This window comes from Egretta garzetta, unplaced genomic scaffold, assembly GCF_000687185.1.
Source record: "Egretta garzetta isolate BGI_Z169 unplaced genomic scaffold, ASM68718v1 scaffold246, whole genome shotgun sequence".
In the NCBI taxonomy this organism is placed as follows: domain Eukaryota; kingdom Metazoa; phylum Chordata; class Aves; order Pelecaniformes; family Ardeidae; genus Egretta; species Egretta garzetta.
The window spans coordinates 2138336-2152563 of NW_009259976.1; the positions used below are offsets into that span (position 1 = coordinate 2138336).

At 40.2% G+C, this 14228-nt stretch overlaps 1 protein-coding gene across 1 annotated transcript in view; it reads right to left on the reverse strand.

Moving 5' to 3' along the window:
- BLOC1S5 (biogenesis of lysosomal organelles complex 1 subunit 5) overlaps nt 1-14228 on the reverse strand; it is a 25376-nt gene that overhangs the window by 7452 nt on the left and 3696 nt on the right. The window contains exons 2-5 of the mRNA XM_035895904.1: nt 14065-14108; nt 13152-13234; nt 10778-10907; nt 6396-6511 (exon numbers count right to left, since the gene is read on the reverse strand). Of these exons, the coding sequence (XP_035751797.1) occupies nt 6396-6511; nt 10778-10907; nt 13152-13234; nt 14065-14108 (373 nt within the window). The remainder of the gene's footprint in view (nt 1-6395; nt 6512-10777; nt 10908-13151; nt 13235-14064; nt 14109-14228) is intronic.

Below are 14228 nucleotides of genomic sequence, written 5' to 3' on the forward strand. Positions count from 1 at the left end.
GGTACACTCTATCCCCTCGTCCAGGTCATTGATGAACAAGTTGAACAAGACCGGGCCGAGTACCGAGCCCTGGGGAACTCCGCTAGCTACCGGCCTCCAACTGGACTCTGCCCCGCCGATCAGAACTCTCTGGGCCCTGTCATTCAGCCAGTTCCGAATCCACCTCACTGTCCACTCATCCAACCCATACTTCGTGAGCTTCCTTATGAGGATGTTATGGGAAACAGTATCAAAAGCCTTGCTGAAGTCAAGGTAGACAACATCCACCGCTCTCCCTTTGTCTACCCAGCCGGTCATGCCATCATAGAAGGCTATCAGATTGGTCAGGCATGATTTCCCCTTGGTGAATCCGTGCTGGGTACTCCTGATGATCTTTTTGTCGTCCACTTGCTTGGAGCGGACACCCAGAATGAGTTGTTCCATCACCTTTCCAGGGACAGAGGTGAGACTAACCGGCCTATAGTTCCCTGGGTCCTCCTTCTCGCCCTTTTTGAAGACTGGAGTGACATTGGCTATCTTCCAGTCCCCAGGCACCTCTCCTTTCTCCACAGCCTTTCATAGATGAAGGAAAGTAGCTCAGCAATGACATCTGCTAGTTCCTTCAGCACTCAGGGGTGCATTCCATCGGGGCCCATGGATTTGTGGGTGTCCAGCTTCCTTAAAAAATCCCTAACCTGATCCACCTTGACTGAGGGAAGGTCATCCTTTCTCCAAGCTTGCTTGCTTACCTGCAAGGACTGGAAAGCCTGAGGGCCAGCCTTGGCAGTGAAGACTGAAGCAAAGAAGGCATTCAGTAGCTCCGCCTTCTCTGTATCTTCTGTCACCGGGGCACCCATTTCGTTCAGCGGCAGTCCCACATTACCCCTAGTCTTACGTTTACTGCTGATATACTTGAAGAAGCTCTTCTTGTTATCCTTGATATCCTTTGCCAAACATAGTTCCAGGTGAACCTTGGCCTTTCTAGTTGCTTTCCTACATACTCTGGCAGCATTCCTGTATGCCTCCCAAGTGGCCTGACCCTCTTTCCATATTCTATAGAGCTTACTCTTTTCTTTGAGTTTCACTGGAAGATCCTTGTTCATCCATGCAGGCCTCTTGCCTCATTTACTTGATTTCCTACTCACAGGGATGCACCGGTCCTGAGCATGGAGGAAGAGCTGCTTAAATAGCAGCCAGCTCTCTTGGACTCCCCTACCTTCAAGAGCCTTCGCCATGGAATTCTTCCAAGTAGGTCCCTGAAGAGGCCAAAGTTAGCTCTCCTGAAGTCCAATGTGGCAGTCCTACTTATTGTTCTGCTTCCACATCTCAGAATCCATAACTCCACCATCTCGTGGTCACTGCAGCCAAGCCTGCCCCCTACCTTCACAACTTTGCAGATGACACCAAGTTGGGCAGGAGTGTTGATCTCCTGGAGGGCAGGAAGGCTCTGCATAGGGACCTGGACAGGCTGGATCGATGGGCCGAGGCCAATTTTATGAGCTGCAACAAGGCTCAGTGCCAGGTCCTGCACTTGGGTCATAACAACCCCATGCAATGCTACAGGCTTGGGGATGAGTGGCTGGAAAGCTGCCTGGCAGAAAAGGACCTGGGGGTGTTGGTTGACAGGTGGCTGAGTGTGAGCCAGCAGCGTGCCCAGATGGCCAAGAGTATCCTGGCTTGTATCAGGAATAGTGTGGCCAGCAGGACTAAGGAAGTGATCGTCCCCCTATACTTGGCACTGGTGAGGCCACACCTTGAATACGACGTGCAGTTTTGGGGCTCTCACTACAAGAAAGACACTGATGTGCTGGAACATGCCCAGAGAAGGGCAACAAAGCTGGTGAGGGGTCTGAGCACAAGTCTGATGAGGAGCGGCTGAAGGAACTGGGGTTGTTCAGCCCGAGAAGAAGAGGGCTGAGGGGAGACCTTATCGCCCTCTACAACTGCCTGACAGGAGGCTGTAGCGAGGTGGATGTTGGTCTCTTCTCCCAAGTAACAAGCGATAGGACAATAGGAAATGCCCTCAAGTTGTGCCAAGGGAGATTTAGAGTGGTTATTAGGAAAAATTTCTTTACTGAAAGGGTTGTTAAGCATTGGAACAGGCTGCCCAGGGAAGTGGTTGAGTCCCCATCCCTGGAGGTATTTCAAAGACGGGTAGGCGAGGTGCTGCGGGACATGGTTTAGTGGTGGGATGGCAGTGTTAGGTTAACAGTTGGACTTGATGATATTAAAGGTCTTTTCCAATCTAAACAATTCTTTGATTCTATGAAACACCAACATGATTCTAAGAACTTGAAATGCCTTTGTAAACTGATGCTCAGCTAGGAATCACTTCCACCTTATCACAGAACACAAAAATGTATTACACATTCTGAATAAATACACATTCATATTTCAGGAAGGTAAAAGAATGGGTTTTTCTGAAGTCCAGAAAGCACATGCAGTAGTAATAAATAACTTCTGATCTGTTGTAATTAGTATTTTTTACTGTCATAAAGAAGGAAATAATGCCTGCATGTTTGAAAATGCAGGTACAGTTGCATGAAAAACTAATCCCTTTTTCTCCTTAAAAATATATATGTATTTGGAAGAACAGTAATTCAGCGTTAATTCTCATTACTTTTAAACTTGTAACTTTGCAAGACCAACCCAACTATGTAAAAGATAAATTGAAATAAATTCTGAGCCATGCACAGTCAGCAAAACACTTAAAATGAAATAAAGATTTACAGAACTCCCAGATTGCTGAAAACTTCTAATTACAAATTTTGGATTGCTGGTAATGATTCAAAACCCGGAAACACCACCTTGATTTTTAGGTTTCATTCTTTGGTTTCCAAGGCTGCCAACTGGAGAAACTGTAACTTGTAAACATAATACCACAAAGAACAGCACATACAAACATGAAAATCAGCATACTTTCACAGAACCGCTTTTCAGAGTATAGCCCCATTTCAATTTCTACCTTTTGTCATTTAAAATGACTCCTAAAAAAACCCCTAAATCTGTAAAATAACTATAGTCTATATTTACAAGTAAAAAACCCAAACTCTTTGTCAGACTCAATTATAAATTAGAAAATAGCACCTAATAAGCCCAGCATAGCCATCTCAGAAAACCAATGAGGTTTCGCTGTTCTCCTCTTTCAGTCAAGAAGTGTCAACAAAATTGCTTTGGTATCTAATTGTAAAAATATATCAGCCCACGATAACAAGACAGAAGCCAATATCATGATACCATGTTCAAGGCTTCAGAAAACACATTTTGTTCTCAAGAAAAACCTCATGACCTTTGTAACATGGGAAAATTGCCATATGAACTAAAGCAGGCAGACAGACGTACCCGAGCCAACAGGAAGCCTTAGGTAATTCATGATACTGTATTGGTACAGAATTTAGCAAGGAAGCAAAGAAGAGAGTCTCTAGAACATTACAATTTATAACTAATAATTATCATTAGACAATCCAACATTTCCTGCCATGCTGTAGATTTCTATTTGAACCAAAAGATCATTTAACTGTCAGCAACAACACATTATGCTTTAGGCTTTCACCATCTGTGTTACTGACTGGCACTTACTGTTCTCTATTGCACAGAAAAAAGGACATTTTTACCCCATCTGAAAAGATCTACAAGGTAGTACAAATGGTATTTCTCCATGGCTGTTAATTTGGCAAAATTTGGATAGATTTTTTCGCTTCCTTGTTTAATCAGAGAATCATCTCCTCACCCCCAAACACTCTTAGAACTTCAGCTCTATCCTCCCTCTACAGTTTCCAGGTCCAGACCACACTGACACAGCTTTGTCCTGGTTTTGATTGCTGGTTATCCATTTTTTCAGCAATTCCTCTTCTCCAAAGAGTATTTCAGCTGTTCTGCTAAAAGTTCCTTCAGTCACCCAACACAGTGTAAGTTATAGCAAGCTGTTAAACTTCATTTTTCACACCTAATACTTATCCTCAGTTTCTGTCTTTCAGTATACCTTTATAAATATGAGGGTTTGGGAAACTCACAGTAAGCTTAGAATCTGTTCTATGTTTGTAGCAATGCTTACTACTTTTATGAGTAATATTTTTAATAAGATATTTAGACATCACTACATTTGGAAGATTTTCAGATTTCATGTTCATATAAGAAGTTGAAGATAGTTTTGAGTTAAAGTTTCATAATTTGGTTTAGATATAAACCAAAGCTTGTCTAAATTACAAACATAGTTGCTGCCTTATTAATTCCTGTTCTGGGAATTCCCTTTGGTGTGTAAGCAAATTGACATATTTTGGCAGTGACGTCTTTCATATTTCTTTTATATCAACACCTAAGTTCAGACATTAGTTATCTGGAAAAAATCTAATCTGATTATGAAACCATTTTTTCACTCAATAATGCATACTGCTTGAACCTGAAAGACAGTAAAGCCTTCCTGTATACAGTACGGACTCCCATGAGTTGGTTGTATTTATTTCTATCCTTGGTTTACTGTTATTGATTCTGCAAAAAATTAACATTTGTCAAAACAGCAAATTTTTCAGTAAACTTTGGTTTTAGTATTACTTGGGCTATTTCTGCTGAAATTAAAAAACACAAACAAAAAAACCACAACACATAAAAAACCTCCCAAAGCAAAATCTCCACCATTTGAAGGAGACACAAGCTTTGAGAAATGTTACCATACTAGTTCAGGCTACAAGCAATTAAGAGGTAAGATCATATTGGGAAGTGTTAGGTAGCTTCCAGTATAAGCCTGTAGCCTTCTACATACAAATATTTAAAATAAAAAGAAAAAAAGAATATAGTACACTAAGACATGTTTACAAAATTTCTCGTCGTCTTCTCTAGTTTCTCCCACAAGCTTAACATAATCTACAGCTTGAACTACTAACTAAATATTACTGATCTGGATGGGATTCCATGAATGCTTCTTTCAACAACACTCCTGTTGTCACAAATTACTTTACACCCTAAGTGAGAATGTGGTTGGGACAACATAATTTCCCTTTTGTTACTTGGTTGATAGCAGTAGCTGAAAGGAACTGTAAAAAAGAGATAATTAATAAAGCAAATAATCTTAAAATTCATTCTGTTCAGCAGAAACTGAATTAATTTCACTGAGTGCTGCTAACACGGATCACTTGACACTAGATCTTACCAAAACCCTATTATTTTTTTAGAACACATGATTTCAGAAAGGAAAGTAAGAAAAAGAATTTCTCTTCAAGTAGCTGAACTACAGTGACACCTTTTATCTACAGTTTTAAAAAGTTACCTACCTGTTACTACTCAAATTTGGAAAGTTTCAAGCCAAAAGTCTTACTATACTAAAAAACCACTACAAATCCTGAATAGCTATTAGTATTGCTCCACTGCACGTAAAAAATAATTGAGTGGAAATACACAGCTAATATTTTAAAATAGAACAGTTACCATTCTTATTAAGTGACTGCTCATTTTGTAAGTTATAAAATTTTTTATTTAAGTTTTACATCAAACAAACAGTAATCAGAACTATAAGAATTTCCTACTTAAGCTCTCTGCCAATATCTACACTAGTGTTAGACACAAGCAAACTTTGTCAGTGTTCAGCAGTGTGCTATTTGCACAGTACCAGTATTCAGCTGCAACTGGCCTGCTCATCTTCATCGATTACAAAAAGGAAAGAAAAACATGACTATCAGCTTACATAAATCAATGTGCAGCCTGTTTTATATGACGGCCACAGAAATGTCTTCAGTTTTTCTGAACTAAATTATTATAAATAACATTTTGCAGGTAAAAAGATAACACAGGAACACAATCATGAAGAAGTAATGGGAAAACATGAAACTAATTTCTTGTATAATTTTCCAAATTTTAGATTCAGAGCACATGTATTTCAAATGAGCAAAGTGTAGCCAACCAAAAAGATTCCAATGATTCGCATGTTCCTATAATATAGCCCTTCATTAAATAACCTATCCACAAGTGAAAAACACACTTCCTTTTTCAACAAGCAATATATATAATATGGTCAATGTTCTCCGCTAACTAGGAAAGATTTACATTTCCATTCTGGTAGGTTAGTAGGTGTTTTTTGTTCCACAGAAAATAATTTTTTTTTATATTTAAGCTTTCCCTGTATGTGACAAATATTATAGTCTGAGCTAGGAGGGAAAATAAAGCAAAGGAAATAAAAAAAAATAGTTTCCATACATCAGGAGATTGTAGGAAGAGCTAGTGAGCCATTAACTTTGCAGTCCTAGAACATATACGCTGCTACAGTTTGCATTTTGTAAGTGCAGAAATCACCCCAAAAGAAGTTTTACTGCAAGTATATGAAGTATAGAAAAATATGTGCTATGCTGAAGGCATGTAGACTTGCTGTAGAAGCACAAGACTCTTACTTAGGTCACATTATAAAAACATATCCATCCATCCTTTACCTTCCTCTCTTCATGCTCCCTCTCTTGGAGTCTATGGATCATATCATTGGCAGCTTGCACTGAAATAACAGATTGCAGTAGATCAGTCTGCTGTTCTAAATCAAAGAGAAACTCACCTGAAAGGGATTTAAAAGACATGAGGCTGTTGCAAGTCAAAGATTATATTCCACTGTGCCACTTAACTCTGCACAAAAAAAGGTTTGCCAGTACTTGCAGAAAATGCTTTACACTGATAACTGTATGAAGGCATATTACCAAGTTCAACCCTTGTGCATTCTAGAAGCCAAAAAGAGAAAGGCAGCTAGGTCCTCTTGTGCCCATACTCCTTAGTGCTGCTGACGAACCAGAATGCACTACTCAGTACCTCAGAAGACATCAAAAAAACTCTCAAGTCAATAAGTAGAAACAGGTGACCAAGCTCTACATTTTAGGTTTGGGGTTTTTTTTCTTATTTTTTCCCCATAAAATGTAAAAAGTTATTTCGTATAAACAATCTACATTGGGGAACATCTTTATGTTGGAGCCAGCCTCTTCTCTCATGAGACTAAGCCTAGAAAAACTTATCAATGGATATAGGAACTGTATTCCTACAGAGTTATTTTTTTCCTAACTTGTTTAACACTTAATTAATGCAGAATTAAATAAACTAATTTCCCCAAAGCAGTCATTTCTCCCACCAACACATCCTAGTATCAAGAAATACCTTACTTATTTATCATCATCTTAAAGCTAGTGACTTCTTGCACCAGAAGGCAGGCTCCTGCCCCTCTGAGGACTTCCAGTTACAGAACAGGTTTACTGCCCTCGTAGCTGATGGGAGCACCATGAACTGCAGCATCTGGTGGCTGAGCCTGATCCACTCAGGACCATTAGAAGACAGTGGCAATTTGATAGTTGTAGCAGACTCCATAGGGCAGGGCATAGAGGCTCTCCACCTGTCAATATGATTTGTCATCTAGGGAGGTTTGCTGCTTGCCAGGAGCTCACATTTGGGATGTTGTAGAAAGGCTACTGAGACTCGGACTATTGCCCCTGCTGCTCTTCCACATAGACACCAGTGGTACTGCAGGGGTCACCTAAGAAATATCAGGAATTACTGGGGACAGTGGTCAAAGACATGGGACTCCAGGTAATGTTCTCTTCAACCTTCCTGGTGACAGGGACTCGATCTATCTTTGGGGTTAACAGCACAGTTGGTGTTGGCAGCAGGGTTTCAGTTTCCACAACCATGAGACCCATTCTGAGGATCAACAGCTGCTTGGAAAAGATGGGATCCACCTGACTAAACAGGGCAAAAGCACCTTTGCCAACAGGCTGGCCAACCTGGTAGGGACAGCTATAAACTAGAAATGACAGGTGAGGGAGTGATTCCCCCCCCCCAAAAAAAAAGTAAAGTTGTTGGGGATAGGGTAGGCAAACCAAGGGTCTGGGATGATGGTAACAGGAGGGACATAGCACCCTTTTCAAGGATCACCTCATCTAAGCTCAAGAAAGGTCCATCCCCACAAGTAGGAAATCAAGCAAAGCTGGCAGGAAGCCTGCATGGATGAACAAGGAGCACCTAACTGAATTCAGACTTAAAAACAAAGTGTATAAGGAGATGGAAGCAGGGGCAGGTGACCCAGGAGGAGCACAGAGTTGCTGTCTGATCATGCAGGGACAGGGTTAGGAAAGCCAAGGTGGATCTGGAATTTAATCTGGCGCGGGATGAAAAGGGCAACAAGTAAGGATTCTACAAGTATGTAAACAGCAAAAGAAAAACTAGGGAAAATGCAGGCCCTCTACTGAGTGGGGCAGGGAGTTGATGACAAAGAACATGGAAAAGGTCAAGGTACTCAATGCCTTCTTTGCCTTAGTCTTTACTATAAAGACCAGCCTTCAGGAATCCCAGACCCCTGAGATGAGAGTAAAGTCTGGAGCAAAGACAACTTACCCGTGGTGGAGGAGAACCAGCTTAGGGAGCACTTAAACAAACTGGAAATATATTAAGAGTCCACAGGGCCTGACAGGTTGCGTCCATGAGTGCTGAGGGAGCTGGCTGATGTCACTGCGAGGCTACTCTCTCTCTTTCTGAAAAGTCACTGGACTGGACTCCCACCTTCAAGAAGGGCAAGAAGGAAGATCCGGAGAACTACTGGCCAATCAGCCCACCTCAATCATGGCAAAGGTGAGGGGAAAAATCCTCCTGGAAGCATTTTCAAACTCATGAAGGAGAAGTTGATCAGGAGTAGGCAGCATGAACTTATGAATGGGGAAATCATCCTTAACTGACCCAACAGTCTTCTACAATGCAGCGACTAGCTTGACAGATAAGGGGAAAGCAGGCAATGTTGTTTATCTCAGCTTCAGTAAGGCTTTTGACGCTGTCTCCCCTAACATCCTCATAGACAAGCTAACAAAGCATGAGTTAGGCAAGTGGACAGTGAAGTGGACTGAAAACTGGCTGAACAGCCAAGTCGAGAGTCTGTGACCAACTGCACAAAGTCAAGTTGGAGGAAAGTCACAAGTGGTTTACTCCAGGGGTCAGCACTGCAGCTGATACTGTTTAACATCATCATCAGTGACCCAGATGCTGGGGCAGAGTGCACCCTCAGCCAGTTTGCAGACGATACAAAGCCAGGAGGAGCAGCTGACAGATTATATGGTTATGCTGCCATTCAGAGGGACCTTGAGCAACTGGAGAATTGGGCTGAGAGAAATCTCATGAAGTTCAACATGGGGAAATGACAAGTTCTGCATCTGGGAAGGAATAACAGCAGGCAGCAATACACAATGAGGATCAACAACACAGCCTCGTAGCAAAAATTGAGGGCCAACAGCATCCTGGGTTGCATTAGGAAGAGCACTGCCAACAGGTCAAGGGAGGTGATTCCCCCCAACTCTGCTCAGCACTGGTGAGGCTGCACAGAAGTGTGTCTGCTTCTGGGTTCCCCACTAAACGAAAGAGATGGACTGGCAAGTCCAGCACATGGCCACAAAGATGATTAAGGAACTAGAGCGTCTTTCATATAAGGAGAGGCTGAGAGAGCTGGGACTGCTCAGGCTGGAGAAAAGAAGGCCCAGGGGGGATCTCATCAATGTCGATAAGTATCTGATTGAAGGGAATGAAGATGAGGGAGCCAGACTCTTCTCTGTAGCACTCACTGCCAGGAGAAGAGGCAGTAGGCATGAGCTGAAATATATGATATTCCATCTGAACACAAGAAAACGCTTTTTTCCTGGCAGGGTGGTCAATCACTGGTACAGGTTGCCCAGAGAGGTTGTGAAGTCTCCATCTGTAGAAATATTCAAAACCCAACTGGCCACAGCGCTGGGCGACTGGTTCTAGCTGCCCTTGCTTGAGCAGGGAAGTTGGATAAAATGACTCCTAGAGGTCCCTTTCCTACTTGACCATTCCGTGATTCTATTACTAGTCATGGATTGCACAGCTGGCCATTAGGAAGTCAGGGAGTAGTTATCAAAGTTTCACTCATTTAGAAGATGTTAGAACACACACTTTATTCCATGACTAAATTTTAAGTTTCCAATATTATCCTGCAATTGTTTTGTGTGTATAACATCCTCTACCATTTGTTATTATTTATATGGCATCTGACATATACAGACATTATATGAAATTAAATGCTTATACAAGATGCTATACAGAAAATACAACAAAACCCACACTGGCATGTTTCAACTGCATAAATTTGACAGCTAAAGCTATATAGCCACTCTTCCCTGAAATATCTTTTTGAGAAGCTATTCTGCTGAATGGGTAAGAAAAAAAAAAAAAAAAGATACTGAAAGATCAGTGCAACGAATTTTAAACTCTTAAAATCTGACCAATAAAAATATATTAGATGGTTATAACTATGAAACTAGGATTAGCGTACAAGAATTATTACTACTACCCTATTTGTGACTAAAGATAACAATAATAATAGCACATTTCATAGCTATACACCAGCAAGTTTTGTTTTAAATCACAGGGGACAGTATTATGCTCTCCTGTGGGAAAATTAAGAAACTTGAAGGTCACGCCAACAGCATGCTTGCAACAAAACAGAAAAACAAAATGTTGTCCATGGCTTTAGCCAATGTGGAGCACTGCCCTGTTTCTAAGTGAGTTGTAAAAGACTGAGCTGAAATAGCTTCTAATTAAGTCAACAAAAAGCTTTAACGTAACCTTAGCAAGAGCTGTGTTGGCTGGGCCAATAAATAGCAAAAAATGTCCCTGTTTTTTCCCTTTTAAAATTTCACAGAAATGAGAACAAAGCACATACATGGTAGAAAATTTATTCAAGGCTAGTATTTTTTCCACAAATCATATTCTGAACCCAAACTATTTATATTATTCCTCAAAATGATACAACAAGGGAAATAAGAAGCAACTTGCTTACGTCTCTTGAATGCTTCATTCAGATTGTCATGCATTGCCTGCTCACACTTAGGAAGAACGCGTTCATTTGTTTCAAAGATTGTGTTCTTTAGTTTCTCAAGTACTCGTAGTTCTCGGAGGCCACGTTTTTCCTGCCAGAAGAATTGAAAGAAAATGAGTGGCTAACAAGGAACTCCACTTTCCAAAAGAAGATGGTTTTCCAATTCATGAACTAGTAGCTTTATCTCAAAGACTATACCACTGTCTATTAAAGTGTTACTCTACTTATTTAGCACAACTGATAAAGTAAGTTTTGTGAAAAGAGAGAGCAATGCTCCATTCTTCATACTAAAATAGAGGAATACTTTGAATGATGCTCCCGGTCCTTGTGAGAAAAAGTTTGTATTTACTAATATAAACATTCTGCAGAAAAATGTGTTTCTTTGTACAGGTAATTTAGAACATATCAAAAATATCAGAGAGAAACAGACCTTGAAAGCGCTGCATTTTTGTAACTCATTTGTTAAAGAGAAATAAAATAGCATTGACTCTGCTTGCTTGATGTCTGACCTTCCAGATTTAGCATGGTATGGGGTTAAAACAACGCATGCAAAATTGTTTTTTACTGAAGCAAAGCAATGAAGTCAAGACTAAAATTATAAGATAACACAGCTGACTAAAGAGGTAGCCCTTCTTCTGGCTCACTGCTAATCATTAATTACAAGAAGAACAAGCTCTTGCTTTATTGTTTATATGAAAAAAAGAAAAAAATCTACTTTTCTGAAGCCACAGCACCACTTCCATTCTGAATTTCACCTGCACTTTCGTTTAGACAATTAAAAGTATTCTAGAATCTGCTCCAGCCTGCCACCTGCCTCCTTCCCTCTTTTTCCCCTCTTCAGAGTTATGAGTTGCACAAAAGCATTCCTGTACTGAAAGCTGTTAATCATAAAGCAATTCTAAATAATAAACAAATACTGTATCACATGAAGTGGGCAATTGGATCATGACACTGATTTTAAACCTTCAGAAACTGAGGCACAGACAAGTCAAGTCACTTAATTAAACAGGCTCCAGACTTTCTGAATGCAAACCTACATTCTTTACATGCTTGACACGAATTCTTGAAAGAAAAAGCTTATGTCCTACTACTACTACTACCAAAAAATATCTGATACCTCGAAGTTAGAAACAAGGGTAATTTTTGGAAGAAATTCTAAGTTGCCAGAACATAAATAATACTCTGCTTTGCTATTTCCTCCCTAAAAGTAGAAACCAGAAATTAAATTTCAAGCAAAGATCTAAGAATATATGAAATTTGTCTGAGAAATAGAACGAAACTTTGAGTGTAATAAGAGGAATATATGAATTTAGTTATAATTTTGCGATTTACCTTAAAATTTTCCTTCCTATGAAAAGCCACGTAAAATTACTTACTATATCCTGTAACTTATTTAGGGAAGGCAGAGAAAAGAAATATTCCTTATGACTCTCAAGCCATATGATACAGATCTGATGAGATTTTAGTTCACATACTTATTTTGCTAGACCAGCATGGAGAGAAATTAGAGCTGGTTGAAATATTAGCTAATATTAGCTATTAGGGTGGTGAAAGACATTTTAATGTGTTGGTTTTTTTTTTTTTTAAACCAGCTCTGCACACCAGAATTTTCAGGCATAACTGTATTTTCAGGACTATTTTTAAAATTTTAAATCCCACATCCATTGAGAATGAAAAACTAAACTACCCTTAGAAATAGCCTTCTGTGGACACATGATTCTACTTTTCTAAATTTTTGCTGCCATCTTGTGGAAGCTGTATTACACTTTCCAAGGAAAGTTGTACATAACCACTTTCACACCTTCCATACTTTAGCCTTCTTTGCAGCTAGATAACACTAATTCAAGTTTTAATTATTTTCTTACTTCACATAAAGTGTTGCTCTTCCCTTCCAATAATATTACTTTCTTTCACAGAACAAAAAGTAAAGCAAAATTACGTTACAACTGTGCCAGCTGAATCCACTGAAGCACAAACGAGTTTCTTCATCAGATGTAATTGTGTACTGGCCAACAATATTTCCCTTGAACTAACTAGAATTCTCTAAAATGTCAGGACTACATCATTCTCCTACATCAGTATTCCTGCCAGTCTTTCACGGGAAAAACATTTATGCCTTTTTCGAAACTTTTTATTTATAAAGACCTAAATTACTGCCTTGCTTACTAAAGATGCAGACATACACTATAGTGGTGTTAGCCATTTTGGGCAAGAAATGCATGTGAAAACTTTCTGAAGCAAATTACATACGTATTATCATCTCTAAAAAGATGCTAAGATTATTTAAAGTCTCAGACTGTGAAGGTTCAGCACCCAATAAGATACAAATACTTACTTCAAATTCTTTAACAAAGTAGCGTATTTCTCCCTGAATTACTGGTCTGTGATCCAGTAGTCTTGAATAGATTTCCCCAGCATCTAGAAGATTAATGAAAGTCAGATTTTCAGGTTCTCTCTCACACTCAGTACTAGGCTACACAACACAAGGTGGCTCATCATACTTTGATTCAAGAGGGATGACTGCTCACCAAATATATACAAAACCAAAAGAGCACCAGAATACTATTTATCGGCTATCGTATCTATTCAGAAAAAGAACTTAGATAAAATGCAACAAATCAATATTCCAGGGGCCACAGTTCTGTGAGGGTGAACATTCTCCTCTGTCTCTCAGCACCCTCTGTTTCAATCCTCCTCCTCAGTACAGCTGCCATATCTGACTGTTAATGGTGGTAAAAACTTGATGCAGGGCAGAACTCAACAGAGATTCACAGCTGAAGACGTGGGAGTTTTCTGCAGCGAGAGACAAGAGGAAAGCTCCCTGGCAAAGGAAAACTGTCAGCATTTTCATAGAATTATTTGGTCAGAAAAGACCTTTAAGGTCATCGAGTCCAACCGTAAATTTTCTTGCACTCCAAGGCCTCTTGAAGAATAGTATTTATACGTGTATGAGAAAAAGGGCTCGCCTGTCGTGCAGGAAAAAGAGCCCATTAAAATTAAAAGGACTCTGATAGCACAGCATTTACAGACGGTTTCAAGAAATGTATGGCGTAGCTCCAACAAGCACTTTAAACTGATACTGAACCGCCACTGCCATCTAAAGGAACAGCCTTACTTTTTCTCCTGTCCCCAGCTGTTTATTCCTACCTGTAGCTCTCCTGCTCTACTCTATCCAGGTGTATTTGTTCAACACCCTGAATCCATTAAAAAAAAAAAAAAAAGAAAAAAAAAAAAAGTAGAACGATTACTTCGAATTTGGGGAACGGCACGACTGCAGTAAATAAAGCACAGGCTGAAACTCTTCCAAGTTCAAACGCGGGTGCTCGGGTGAGCAAGACAAACTGCCGGGGCTCCCCAGGAAGCTCCACGCCGGCGGCACGGGCTCCGTGGCGGTTTCGGCTCCCCGAGATAA